Raw genomic sequence first — 14,126 nt, forward strand, 5'->3', positions numbered from 1 at the left:
AAAAAAAAAAAAAAAAGAAAAAAAGAGCCGGGAGGTGGAGGTTGCAGTGACCTGAGGTTGCACCACTGTCCTCCAGCCTGGGAGACAGAGTAAGACCTTGTCTTAGAAAAACAAACACGGCCGGGCGCGGTGGCTCACACCTGTGGTCCCAGCACTTTGGGAGGTCAAGGTGGGAGGATCACGAGGTCAGGAGATCAAGACTATCCTGGCTAACATACTGAAACCCTGTCTCTACTAAAAAAAAAAATACAAAAAATTAGCCAGGTGTGGTGGTGGGCGCCTGTAGTCCCAGCTACTCGGGAGGCTGAGGCAGGAGAATGGCGTAAACCCAGGAGGCGGAGCTTGCAGTGAGCCAAGATAGCGCCACTGCACTCCAGCCTGGGCGACAGAGCGAGACTCCACCTCAAAAAAAAAAAAAAAAAAAAAAAAAAAAAAAATTAAAAATTAAAAAATAAAAACACGAAAAACCTTGCTATTTTGATTAGCATGGACTCTGCATAACTTTACTTTTTAAAATATTGATTAAAATATCCTGGCCCTTGATGGCTGAGTTCTTTGGCCTTGGAGGTGAGTGTCCTGCTCCCTCAGTTTTGGCCCCAGGGCAGCAGCCTCTCCTGCTTCATTGAAGGGGAGAGAAGCTGGGGGCTTAGTGGGAAGAGGTGCGGTCAGCTCCGCGGGAGGGCGCAGGGGAAGGAGACATTAGGAGAGAAGAACTGCCAGAACTTTCCAGAAAGTTCTTCCGTTGGGGGTTCCCTCCAGCCTGGCTCAGCGGCATGGCTCTGCTTCCTTCATCCGCCGGGGGAGGGCCATAGCACAGAGGCCACTGGGCACTGCCCAGGCAGCGTAATCTTGATAGAACATGGCCTGACAAGGATGCACCCAAGGCCACAGCTTGGAGCAGGTGGAGGAGGCAGAGGAGTGGGAGGTGGGATGGAAACAGGGGTCCCTTTGGCTCCGGGGGCTGGAGATGGAGCAGGTGGGGCCCCTGGTGGGTAGGCTGCTGTCTGCCTGGGGTGCTGACCTGGGAAGAGGGGGAAGGCGGGGACAGCACTCAGGACCACTCTCCTCTCTGAGGCTTTCAGGGGCAGGGGCCTGGGCAGAGTCAGTGGACAGGACCATGGGAGTGCTCAGGGTTCGGGTGAACGGCCACCTGGATGGAGAGAGGGCCTGTGGTGTCCTGAGGCTCCTGTGGCCAGGCTGGGGCTTCGATGCAGACCCCAGACTCTCCACACCCTAACTGGAGGCTGGGGGTCCCTGAGCCTCGGTTTCCCCTTCTGTGACGGGGCCACGCAGCTGTGGAGGGAGCCTTTCTGGAGAGGAGGTGCTGGGGGCGGGAGCCCAGCCAGGGCACTCACCAGCCCTGTCCTCCCCAGCAGCTCTGTGGTGGGAGGGGAGGGAGGCGGAGGTCCGCGGTCAGGCCCCTCTGGGACTTGCTTGTGCCTGAACAAAGGTAGTTCCTGGGAGGATGGCGAGGAGACAAGTGCGGCCCCCTGGCCCCCCCGCCCGCTCGGGGCTGTGGGGAGAGCCATTTGCTCATCCTGCGGCCGCTGCCTCCCCGGCTGACACCTGGGTGGCTGCCCCTGCCCGGCCCAGCCTGGCCTCTGCCCCTGCTGCCTCCTCTCGCGATGCCCTCTCGCCCCTCCCGCCCGTGATGCCCTCTCGCCCCGCCCGTGATGCCCTCTCACCCCGCCCGCCCACAGTGCACAGGTTCCATGTGACAGTGGCTCCAGGCACCAAGTTGGAGAGCGGCCCGGCCACCCTGCACCTCTGCAATGACATCCTCGTCTTGGCCAGGGACATCCCCCCGGCTGTCACGGGGCAGTGGAAGCTGTCCGACCTCCGGCGCTACGGGGCCGTGCCGAGCGGATTCATCTTTGAAGGCGGGACCAGGTGTGGGTACTGTAAGTACGGATGCATGGGCTCACTGGGCAGCGGCAGCACCCCCGTTTCCCCCTGAGAACTGCTGGCTTTGGGCCGACTGACCCCGCGTGCAGGCCGGCCTGCTGGCATTTCCAGAACGCACCAGCAGGTGGATGGCGTCTCCCCACGCTCGATGTCTGAGGTCCTCTGCCCGCAGGAACCTCAGTGTGGAGTGCCAAGTATGGGGCCTCAGCTGCCTCTGCTCTTCCTCACTGCAGGGAGAGAGTATGGGGATGGGAGGAGGGGCCCCAGGCCACAGAGCCTCAGAGCCGCTCATATCCAGATTTCATGAAAAGGAAAAAACAAAGAACAAATGCATTTAGCGGCGGGGAGCCTGAGCTCCCGCATGAGCACCACGGAGACACATTCCTGGACCAAGAATTCCTGGTGGACACGCCAGCCGCCCTGCCTGTGGGTCGCCCAGAGCTGCCCTAATGTCCCCAGTGAGGTGGCCAGGCCGTGGGTGGGGATGGCCTGAGTCCTTTGGGCGTGTGAAGGCCTGAGAGCCGCCCTCAGCCAGGGGAGTGAGGGAAATGGGAGCAGGACGGCACCAGAGAGTCTCCAGAGAGTCTGAGGGCTGCTGCAGGAGCGGGCTGTCCCAGCAACCCCCTCCACTTTCTCCCATGTTGGGTGCAGATGCGCCAGGCTGCCCTGTGGACCTGCAATCCCCGCGGAGGGCGTGACGCCTCCTCTCTTCCCTCTGGAGGGGCAGCTGCTCATTGGCTGGGCTGGTGGCGGGCAGAGGGGCCTCCTGTGGGCCTGGTGTGGGGCTGAGAGGACTGAGGGACAGCACTTGGCTCACACTGGCCGGGGCTCTGGTGGAGCCTGGATGTCTGGGCGGAGCAAATGCAAGCAACGACACAGGCCATGCTGGCCGCTTGGGACCTCATCCTGCAAAGGCCAGCTGGGGCACGGGCGCAAGCCCATCTGGGTGCCATGTTACGCCACCTTCTGCACTGGGTGCTGGGAGCAAACCCAGTGGGTCTCGCTGCAGGAGCCAGCCCTGCTGGGGTCTTTGAGGAGACAACATCTGACCCTTGAAAGGGGAACAGGGAGGCAAGGCTCAGGCTCCACGGAGGCAGGGGGCGTACACAGCCAGCTGCAGGGGGCACAGCTGGCCCGGAGTCTCGGCCCTGGGGCTGGCAGGGACCATAGCCAGAGTCCAAAGGGCCTTGGCCCCCCAGGATTGGACAGCCAGTATGGATGGGCAGGGTCTCTGCTCACGCCAGCTGTGGGCTGGTGTGGGGGGTGGCGGTGGTTCCCAGGAGAGCTAGGACACCTGTCGGGGTCCCATCTGCTGGATGGGCCCCCAGGCCCCCTGCGGCAGGCCAGAGGTTCAGCACGGGGGCTTCCGGAGCCGCTGGGGAGTGGGTTGGCAGCGGCCGGGAACAGTGGCTGGACCCAGCGTCCCTGTCCTCTGTCGCGTGGGAAGCCAGAGCTGCAGGCTCTAGTTGTCCTGGCACGGGCAGCCTGTCCCGTCTGTGGTGTGCTAGATTTGGGGGTGCCTGGAGGGGGGGACCCATGCCTTCCTTTCTGTCTGTGGAATTCCTTGGCACGGGCAGGCAGCTGGCCGGGTCGGCGCCGTGTGCTCACCCTCTAAGCTGGGGCGCGGCAGGAGGACCCGGGTCCTTGGAGACCTGCTTATTTTGTCTGGGCCATAATGGAATGTGGCCACTGGATGTTTTTCCTCTGAGGCCGTGGAGGTTCACATCCCTGCCGAGGTGTGGGTGGCCCCTTTTCCGCCGGTAAATAGTCCCATACCTGGGGCTGTGCTTCTCCCCAGGGCGAGGCTGCTGTGCTGTTTTCCTGGGCTGCTCAAAAGCCAGGGTGAACTCTTGTGGGGCCGTCTGTCCTGCTGCTGCCTCCCCGGGGCAAGGTGTTAGAGCAGCCCCACCCGCAAACCTGCAGACCGGGCTGGCCCCACAGAACCCACAAATGGGGGCTGGCCCCACAGAACCCCCCTCTGCAGCTCAGTGCTGAATGTTCTCGTCCCCGGTGGGACCCTGGCCTGAGAGAGGAAGGGCTCTGGGAATTCCGTCACCGACGGCTGCACACCCTGTAGGGCAGGTGGGTTCTGGAGGCCAGGCTGGAAGGCTTGGCTGAGTCGCCCATCCCCGTCCCCAGCAGGCCCTGCTGGGCTCTATCCTCCTGGAGACGGGTGTGGCCGCCACCCTGGGTGGTTTAGGCCGGGTCTTAGACTCGGCCAAGTGATGGTGTTCACAATGCAACACTGAGTGCAGGCCGTGTGGCTGGAGGGACAGGGTGTCTACGGCACGTGTGGGCAACCCGGGGCCTCCTGTGGGAGGGAGCCGGCAACTCGGGTGGTCCAGGGGCAGCGGCATCAGCTTCCTGGGGCTTCTGTAGCAGATGACCCCCAAGAGAGGGCCAAGTGTCCAGAATGGGTTCCTTCTGCAGCCTGGAGGCCAGAAGCCCCAAATCAGGGGGTCCTCAGGGTCGGCTTTTTCCAAAAACTCTTGTGGGGGACCCATGGGAAGGTCCTTCCTGCCCCTTCCAGCCGCTGGTGGCCCCAGTGGCCTCGGCTCGTGGCTGTGCTGCTCCGATCCCTGCGCTGCTCCGATCCCTGCGCTGCTCCGATCCCAGGGCCTGCTGGCTCCTGTGTGGGCCTCCTCTTCTGTCTCCTGCAGTCCCTGGACTTAGGGCCCCCCTGGATGACCCAGGATGACCTCATCCCAAGATCCTCAGTTCCATCCACAGAGACCCCTGTTCACAGGTTCTGGTATGTGAACACATTTTGTGGGCCACCATTTGGTCCACAACCAGGGCCACTGGGACAGAGAAGGATCCAGAATCTGGATCCCAGTAAGTCTGTGGGTGTCGTCACATTCAGTCTGGAGGTCACAACTGGGCTGGCATCGTGGGAAGGCCCTGGAAGGTTTTGGGTGTAGGAAATCCACATTCTCTCATTCCCCAAGGACAGGTCCAGGCCTGGCCCCCGATCCCCAGAACGGCCTCACTCGGCCCCACCACAGCCAGCTCCGCAGACAGCAGAGAGGGTGACCCTGGCCCAAGGCGACGCCTCACTCATCCTGAGATGCTGGGCATGGCTGCGCATCACGGAGGCCCTGCTGGGGGTCGGGTGGAGACAGGCCTGGCTGGGCTTGGTGCCTGGGGGCGGAGGTCTCTCTGTGGACAGCTGCCTGTTCAGAATGGGACAGGAGGTGGTTTGGTGACAGCAACTCTGGGTCCCCAGTGTGGCCCAATTTCCTGTCTCTGTTGGTCACGGGCCTGTAGTGTGGACTCCCGGAGCTTGGCCTGAGCGCACTTGGCACATGGCAGGCGACGGTCTGTGGACAGTTCAGGGCTGTGGGCTCCAGCCTCACACATGGGCAAGTGACTGGGCCCCGCCTGCAGGGACGGATGTGCGTGGTGGAGAGTGATGCAGAGAGGGCCACTCACCCCGGGACAGGCTCAGCTTGCAGCAGAGGGTGGTGGGCCCTGGAGAGGGTGAGCCCACCCAGAGTCCAGGAAGGGAGAGCTTTGGAGGGGCAGGGGGACATTTGAGCTGGGCCTTGAGGGCGAATGGAAGCTTTTGGAGGTGCCACCTTTTCCCCCCTTACCTGCTCTCTCCAGCTGGGTCCAGTCCAAGGACCACATCTGCCTCTTCACCCAGCCTCTGGGGGCCACCAGGAGCATTTGAAATTCATTTTGACTTTTAAAAATGAGTAAAGAATGTGGCCAGGTATGGCGGCTTATGCCTGTAATCCCAGCACTTTGGGAGGCTGAGGCGGGAGGATCACCTGAGGTCAGGAGTTCGAGATCAGCCTGGTCAACATGGTGAAACCCCGTCTCTACTAAAAATACAAAAATTGGGCAGGTGTAGTGGCACACACCTGTAATCCCAGCTACTCGAGGGACTGAAGTGGGAAAATCACTTGAACCCGGGAGTTGGAGGTTGCAGTGAGCCAAGATCCTGCCATTGCACTCCAGCCAGGGCAACAGAGCCAGACTCTGTCTCAAAAAGAAAAAAATAAAATAAAAAACAGTAAAGAATGAAAACCCCAACTAGGAGGCTCTTGCTATGTGAACGTTGCATCTGCCCCGCTCCGGAGAGCCCCCTGCTGGCCGTCTTTGGCCACTGCAGCCTGGCGGGCAGCCTGGACCGAGCTGGCTGGAGCTCTGGCCTCTGTTCCCGGCGCTGGGTCAGTGGCTTCTCTTGGTCGGGCGCTGGGTCTAGGGATCAGATGGTCGGGCCTCAGAGCCTGTATGAGACTGAATGAGGCATTTCCAGTCCTCAGAGGGTGGGAGGGGAGCCAGGAGGGGCACAGACCCCAGGCTGGGGCATTGGGGGAAGCTCTCTGGAGAAGTGAGCTTCTGCAGGGTGAATAGGAGTTAGCTCAGCTGTCAGAGGGTAAGGGATGGAGAGGGGTGAAAGGGCACTTCAGACATTTCTGAGCACCAGTGGGCGTCCCGAAGAGCTGTGTAGGAGCCCTGTTAGGTGGGGATAGGAGTCGTGAGGGTAGAGGAGGAGGAGGAGACAGGGCTGGGTTGTAGAGAGTTGGCTAACTGGACTAGCGAGCATTTTCACCATTGTCTCAGAGTAGCAGGGAGCCATTGAAGGTGCTTGAGCAGGGGGAAGTGTTTCATTGCTAATGTTGACCCCCGGTGCAGATGAGCGTGGAGGAAGAGGCTGACTGGGGCCGAGAAGGTTCTGGTTGTGGTCCAGATGATGGAGGGCGAGGCCGCCCCAGGCAGCAGCTGTCTGGTTGAGGGGTGGGAGCCCTGTGGATTCCAGGAATGTGAAGAAGGTGGTGATGATGGACAAGGGGAGGAGGGGCGGCCTGGGAAGGGGGACCTTCTAGAGCTGTGCCCCTGGACTGGAGCTGCTTCAGGAGGGCAGAGGAGGGGTGGGAGCTGACACCCACTGCCAGCCTCCAGGCCTTCCTCCATCCGAGACTCACCAGGTGGGGCCACTCCCACGTGCACAAGAAGCTGCCACCTTGGGGGTGGGGGGTGCTGAGGTCATGTTATCAAGACTTCTCAGTCCTGCCTACGCCTGCCTGGCATGAGCTGTCCAGGGCACCCTGGTCACCCTGCTGTTTGTTCTCTGAGGAGCTGGGATTCTGAGCACTGAAGATTCTGACATCAAGGGGCAGCCACGAGGGCACTCAAGATTATTCCAACGGAAACCATCTTAGACCTAAATGGCTCATTGAGTGTCTGCGTGGAAACCATGAGGGCAGTCAAGACTATTCAAACGGAAACCGTCTTAGATCTAATTGCCTAATTGAGCGTCTGTGTGGAAACCACGAGGGCAGTCAAGATTACTCAAATGGAAACCGTCTTAGATCTAATTGGCTCATTGAATGTCTGCGTGGAAACCACGAGGGCAGTCAAGACTATTCAAACGGAAACCGTCTTAGATCTGATTGGCTCATTGAGCGTCTGTGTGGAAACCACGAGGGCAGCCAAGATTACTCAAACGGAAACCGTCTTAGACCTAATTGGCTCATTGAATGTCTGCGTGGAAACCACGAGGGCAGTCAAGACTATTCAAACGGAAACCGTCTTAGATCTGATTGGCTCATTGAGCGTCTGTGTGGAAACCACGAGGGCAGCCAAGATTACTCAAATGGAAACCGTCTTAGATCTAATTGGCTCATTGAATGTCTGCGTGGAAACCACGAGGGCACTCAAGATTATTCAAATAGAAACCGTCTTAGATCTAATTGGCTCATTGAATGTCTGTGTGAAACAGCATTTTCTTTCTCAAGCCAGTGAGTCCTGGAGTTAGTGCGGCAGCTTTTTCACTGGAGACATGTTTCTTAGGAAGCAGGTGCGACTGTAACGTGGGTGAGGTTTGCCTGCAGCTCGGCAACCCCAGTCTCTGTCCAGAGTGGGAGCTGCCCTGAGCCCCGCAGGCCGTGGCCTTCTGCTTGCATCCTGCTGACTCTGTCCTGCTTCTCTGTGTCTCCCACGCTGTTTCCTGCGGTGTGACAAACCCTCCCACACCTAGCGGCTGGCGGCTGTTCCCTAGCTGGCGATTCTGTGGGCCAGGGATCTGGACGGGGCTCAGTGGGGACAGCTTATCTCTGACCCATGGGGTGCTGCCTGGGGTCCCTCAGGCAGTGGCATTTGGCTATGGTGGGGCCCAAAGGCCCAGGAAAATGCTGTGTCGGCTGTTGGTTGGGTTGCTCAGTTTCCCTCCAGGAACTTCACCCTCTGATAGGACAGCCTGGGCTTCTCAATAGGTTCCAAGAGGGCAGAAGCAAAAGCTGCCAGGCCTCTGATGGTCTTGGGGCAGGGCTGGGAGAGCATCCGTCGTGCCACTTTATGCCAGAGCCATTACTGGCTGGCCCTGATTCCAGGGAGGGAGTGGACCAGCCTCTTGAGAAGGGGCAGCCTCCGAGGGCAGGGGTAGGGGAAGCGAGTGGCTGGCTTTGCTGCGGCCACACCTGTGTGATACAGCAAAATGGGGCAGGCCCTGTTCTTCCCGCCTTTCCCCAAACACACAGGCAAACAGGAAACATGCACACGCTGTGTTGGGGAAGGGCAGGGCGGGGTCGGCAGCCTCTCACCTATTTCCTTCCACCCAAGGCTGAGCACTGGGGGTCTCCTGGTTATGGGTGCTTGGCTGGACACTGAGACCACAGGCAGCTCAGGCTCCCTGCCAGCAAGGTGCTCAGCCTGGTGGCTGGGACAGCAGCAGACGGGGCTCTGCCCCAGAGGAGGCATCCGTGAGAGCATCACAGAGGGGCTGTTGGAGTCAGGGGACTGAAGGGGGCCAGGGGCCAAGAAAAGCATCATGAAAGGTGTCGTCATGTAACCTGAGTTTGGAAAGGTCAGGGGTGTTCTAGGTGGCCAGGGGTATGGAAGGTGGGGATAGCAGCCTCCTGAGTGGAGATGTAGGGGTGTGAAGTGTGGGCCGGCAGCCTCCTGAGTGGAGATGTAGGCACACCAGGTGTGCAGAGGGAGCTTTGAGCATTCCCAAGACTGTGGGGGGCTGGGTAGGAGCAGGGAGCCTGTGGGCAGGGGTGGAGCATGAACCCAGGGAGGATCAGCGAGAGCCCAGCCGTGCGGTGTCCTGGGAGGCCATGGCCCGACGACTCGGCAGACCAGCATTGGAGATGGGCGTCTTCCTCCAGGGCCACTGATGTCAGGGCCACTGATGCTGGCGTGGATGGGGGTGGCTGGCGAGGGTGCCATGTGGGCACGTGGGGGCCCGAGGCTGGTGGTGGGCTGTGCTCCAGGCCTTGCCAAGCCAACTGCGTCTTCGGGGTGAGTGATGCTCCAAGACGCCCCGTGGAATGTGGGGCCGGCTCCACTCCTTCCGTAATGCGGTTTTTTATAGTCGGGGGACTCACTGTCCCGCGGCTGCTGCCAGCTGTCTGTAAGCTCAGGATTAGAGAGCCGGGCCTTTCGTGAGAGCTGGGGCCGGTGCCGGCTGAGCCCTTCACGGGGAGGGCCAGACCACGGGGATGGGGAGCGACTGCCTGGCACTGTGAGTGAGCTGGCCAGCAGACAGCATGACGGCCTTCTCCTCGCCTGCCCCCAGGGCTTGGTGCAGGCTCTCTTCTGCCCACCCTACCCAGCTTGGGAGCCCCACCCCATCACCGCCCTCCTGAGCCTCTCGGGGCGCCCTCCTGGATGGCATCGCAGTGGGCATTGGCTTCCCCTCCATGCCCCACCTCTGCTTCGGGTCAGGAGCACCCCTCACCCACAGCAGGACTGGAAGCCCCATGGGGCCAGGAGGTGCCCAGCTGTCAGGGGACTTGGACTTGAGTCCACCTCGTGGCTGTGTGACGGTGGACAGGTGGCATCCCCTCTCTGGGACTCAGTGTCCTCGTCGCTAAAGCAGGAATGGCGCTCTCCCATGACCCGGTCTGGGGACACTACATGGAAGGAAGCATCCACAGCACCAGGTACTGCTCGCCCTCGTGTGCCCGGGGTGGCCGCCAAGGGCCCGGCAGCATTGCCACGTGTCGGGGCTGGCCCAAGTTCCGTGTCCCTGGAATCTACAGCCTGCATTCTGTGAAGGCGGAGCGTGACTAGGTGGCAGGCAGCGGGGGTTCTAATGCTGAGATTTCCCTTCCCCACCCCTCCTGCCCACCCCGGCGCCTTCCCTCCTGCGTGCCTTTCTTTGGGCAATGGGCAGAGGCCCCAGAGCGGGCGGGATTCCTGTGAGGTGACGCCAGCCGGAGTGTCCAGCCGGGTGCAGCCAGCCCAGTCGTCCATTCACGCAGCCACCAGCGCTTCATTCACCCCTGGCGGGGAGGGCAGCGCCCCCGTGACTCGCAGCTGGGGCTTCTCCATGGGTGGGGCCTGTGTCGCTCTGCCAGCGACGCTGAGGTGGCCCCCAGGGGCCCTCCTGCTGCTGTGGGGGTGCAGGGGTGGGTGCTGGCCCCAGCATGCTGCACACGACCTCAGGGTGGCACCCACACACTGGGAGCTCCAGCTTCCCCATGAAAGATGACTGAGAAGGTGGGGAGGCCGCCTAAGGTGGGGAGGACACGGTGCTGGCCAGCAGCGACGGACTTGTGGGCAGGTGTTGTGCCACGCCTTTTGCAAACATCTGATCGCAGCCCTCACGACAGCCCCAGGGAAGGAAGTGCGGTCACACCGCAGCCGTCCTAGGATGTCACCCCAGCTCCAGATGGCACAGCTCCCTTCTCCTGTGGCCGTGGAGCCCTGAGGGGACCCTACTTGATGTCTCTGGGATCTCCTGGCTGCTTCATTTGCCCTCAAGATGGCTGATGGGGCGGGGTCGCTGGGCCCTTGGGGCACAGGAGGGACTGATCAAGTACCTGCCGGGTGGCGGAGCAGCCACACCCCCCATCCCCAAAGCAGGCCCGGAAGGCAGGTGTGTGGGCGGGGCACCCCCTCCCTCCTCCCCACGCCCTGTCCGCTGTGGGACCTAGGATGGGCAGAGCAGCACTCACCCTGGCGCCCAGCAGCCCAAGCTGTTCCAAGATGCTGCCAAGTTAGAAGGGCGCGGTGGGATCCGTGGGGAGTGCAGAGGCTCTGGGGACCCGGATTCGCGGGGCCAGGCAGGGTGTCAGCTCTGAGCACCCGGATTCGTGGGGCCGGATGGGGTGTGGGCTCTGGGCACCCGGCTTCACGGGGCCAGGCGGGGTGTTGTCGGCTCTTGACGGAGTTTGCTCTGGTTTCCTGCGTTCCTCCTCTTCAGGGTCCCCAGCCCGCACTCGGGCCAGGCTGACCTGTCTCTGTCCTTCCTCTGCAGGGGCTGGTGTCTTCTTCCTGTCCTCGGCCGAGGGGGAGCAGATCAGCTTCCTGTTCGACTGCATCGTCCGAGGCATCTCCCCCACCAAGGGCCCCTTTGGGCTGCGGCCGGTTCTCCCAGGTGTGTGAGCCTGGCCGACTAGGGAGGGTACGCTTGGCGGGCTGTGCGATGTCCTGGGGCGGTGGGCCATGGTGATTCGTCTGCCTGGTTAGGCGGCCACCCTTCCCACCCCCAGCTAAGGAACCAGAGCCTTTCCAGGCCAAGACTGCAGCCTGGGCTTCGGCAAGCCCTGCTGAGGGCTTCAGAGCAGTCGGGGCTGGACTCCCACCTGCAGGTGCTCTCTCGGGGGTCTGAGCTGTTGGGATGCTTGGGCCTAGAGCTTTCTGGCTGGGACCGTCAGCCACAGCTGCCACTGTGCAGTAAGAGACCCTCTGACTCACCGCCACCATCTTCCACGCCCAGGAGCAGGGAATGCCTTGCCCGAGCTTGGCGGCCCAGTAGCAGCTGATCTGAGTGCAGTTGGGGTCGGGACTGGCTCTGCCTGAGCCCGGTGTTTAGGCCCAAGGCCACCTTGGGAGGTCACCTGGCTGTGGGGTCTCAGGGCACGTTGGGCTGAGGGGGTCTCGTCTTGTCTCACCTGCATTTTCTTGGCTGTGGCTGTGGCACTCTCTGCAGGAGTCCTTGGCCAGGGATGTTGCTGGACCCACCGGGGGCCCTGGTGCCTGGGCACAGTGGGGGCTCTCCAGGTTGGGGCAGGTGCTGGGCTGGGTGCCTCCATGGGTTCTCTTGAACGCTCCTCTAGCTCCACGCGGGCAGCGCTTGACCCAATGTCCAAGTGAGGCCAAGGCCCAGGCCTTGGTGGTGGGTGAGCAGCAAGCTCATATGTGGTGCCTCCTGGCACTGGCACCCCAGCCGGGGTATGGCGGGGGAAGGGTGACTGGGAGGACAGAGGTGAGCGGCATATGGGGCGGGCACCCGGGCCTCCCTTCCCCTGGCCACAGCCCCAATGCCTGCTGCCCACACCAGCACAGTCACATAGGGGGCGGCCCTGGGAGGAGGGAGGTGGCACCTGTGGCCAGGGCCCTCCCCACTGCCCTGCTATGCTGGATGGTGCGGCCGCACCCCTGCAGGCGTCTTCCTGCCTAATGGCTGCCAGCAGGTATGGATGGTGTGGTTGGCATGGATGACATGGTCGGCGTGTTCGACTGTGCAAGGTGAGGGTGTGCAGGGTGCAGGGCGGGGACAGGGACAGGCAGAGGCAGCAGGAGGCTGAGGAGGGCTCCCCGCTCTCTCCTGCTCCCCGCTCTCTCCTGCTCCCCGCTCTCTCCTGCTCCCCGCTCTCTCCTGCTCCCCGCTCTCTCCTGCTCCCCGCTCTCTCCTGCTCCCCTCAGGCGGTTCCCAGGGAACAGAGGCCGTGCCAGGGAAGCAGCACTGGGTAGAGGATGCTGGGGAGGGTCGGCCTGGGACAGCCGCTAGAAAGGATAGGCCCCACCGCGGCAGCAAGCGGGCCAGCCCCAGGCAGGGTCATTGCTGACAGCTGGAGGGAGTTGGGCTGACCAGAAGTCCCAGACCCCACTCCACAGGATGTCCTTGTCAGAGTCAGCTGGGAGCTCTCAGAAAGCTCTGCTGTCAGGGCCTCGGCCTGCAGCTGTGCCTCCCAGCTGTGCCTCTGCAGGTGTGTGGGGGCCTCAGACCACCTGGAGGTGCTGGTGGAGCTGGGACACTATGCTGGGCAGCACCCCGCCGGAGGAGCCGTGGGCCCAGCCCCTGCAGGCTGGAGTCATGGGAAGGTCTGGGCTGGTGGGGTCGTCTGCCCAGGCTGGCAAAACACTGGCGCCCTGTGATCACAGGGCTCCCACGACAAAGCCCTGCGGGCAGCATCCTCATGCTCTGGGCTTTTTTTTTTTTTTTTTTTTTTTTTTGTTTGAGACGGAGTCTCGCTTTGTCACCCAGGCTGGAGTGCAGTGGCGGGATCTCAGCTCACTGCAAGCTCCGCCTCCTGGGTTTACGCCATTCTCCTGCCTCAGCCTCCCGAGTAGCTGGGACTACAGGCGCCCACCACCTCGCCCGGCTAGTTTTTTGTATTTTTAGTAGAGACGGGGTTTCACCATATTAGCCAGGATGGTCTCGATCTCCTGACCTCATGATCCGCCCGTCTCGGCCTCCCAAAGTGCTGGGATTACAGGCTTGAGCCACCGCGCCCGGCCTGCTCTGGGCTTTTTGCCATCCTCCTGTGCTGAGTCTGCTGTGACCCACCGGAGGGGCCGAGAGATGCAGGAGGTCCAGCCCCTTGGTCTTCTGCACGTGGACACCAAGGCCCAGAGGCAGCCAGACCAGCCAGCAGCAGGAGGGAAGGGCTCAGAGGCCCGGTGTCCGCCACGCTCCGAGCACGGCGTGCATGTTACCTTCTTGGCCCGGCCTCCACGGGGGTGCACCGTTGCTGCACCCTTTTGCAGACGAGGTTGAGAGGCTCAGGGGGTGCATGGTGGAGCTGGGAGTCGATCTGTGTCTTGCCCACCAGCTACTGGATGGGAAACGGTGGGAGGTTGTGTCCTGTGTCCTGACCCTGGTGTCACCGAGGGCCGCTCTTCATCCCAACTGCAGGGCACTGGCTTTGTGGGGGGCCCTGGTCGGAACGCCCGAGGGCTGAGGGACAGCGGTGCTGTCCTGTCACTGTGCTTGTCTTCAGCCTGGACCCTCAGCACACCAAGGAGCCAAGACTGGCGCCTGCTGTCCTGCCCACGTGGCAGAATGTGTCGGTGAAAGCGCCAGGAGCTGCCAAGCCGAGTGGCCTGTGGGCTCCATGGCCACCAGCAGCCTGTGTTGGGAGGGACTGGGGCCTGAGCTGGCACAGCCTTGGCTGCCATTGCCTTCCACCCTCCCAGGCACAGGTAGGGAGGGGACAGGAGAGAGGCTTGTACTGGCCCCATCCCTGTCCCTGGCAATGCTACAGATGGGGCCACAGGGTCATGGGCTGGCAGGGCCCCAGGCTGACCCGGGCAGTGCC

General features: G+C 62.0%; 1 protein-coding gene across 10 annotated transcripts in view; it reads left to right on the forward strand.

Moving 5' to 3' along the window:
- The window catches only part of DOK7 (docking protein 7), a 41,673-nt gene that overhangs the window by 11,551 nt on the left and 15,996 nt on the right, over positions 1-14,126 (forward strand). For 5 of the 10 annotated variants that reach the window (XM_078003079.1, XM_078003080.1, XM_078003078.1 and 2 more), the window contains 2 exons: positions 1,701-1,901; positions 11,120-11,239. In XM_078003079.1, coding sequence (XP_077859205.1) covers positions 1,701-1,901; positions 11,120-11,239 — 321 coding nt within the window. Of the gene's footprint in view, positions 1-1,700; positions 1,902-10,060; positions 10,739-11,119; positions 11,240-14,126 lie in introns of those variants that run through there. The other 5 variants (XM_015137907.3, XM_078003083.1, XM_028848276.2 and 2 more) reach the window with 4 other exon arrangements.

This window comes from Macaca mulatta, chromosome 5 (genome assembly GCF_049350105.2).
Source record: "Macaca mulatta isolate MMU2019108-1 chromosome 5, T2T-MMU8v2.0, whole genome shotgun sequence".
NCBI classification, from domain to species: domain Eukaryota; kingdom Metazoa; phylum Chordata; class Mammalia; order Primates; family Cercopithecidae; genus Macaca; species Macaca mulatta.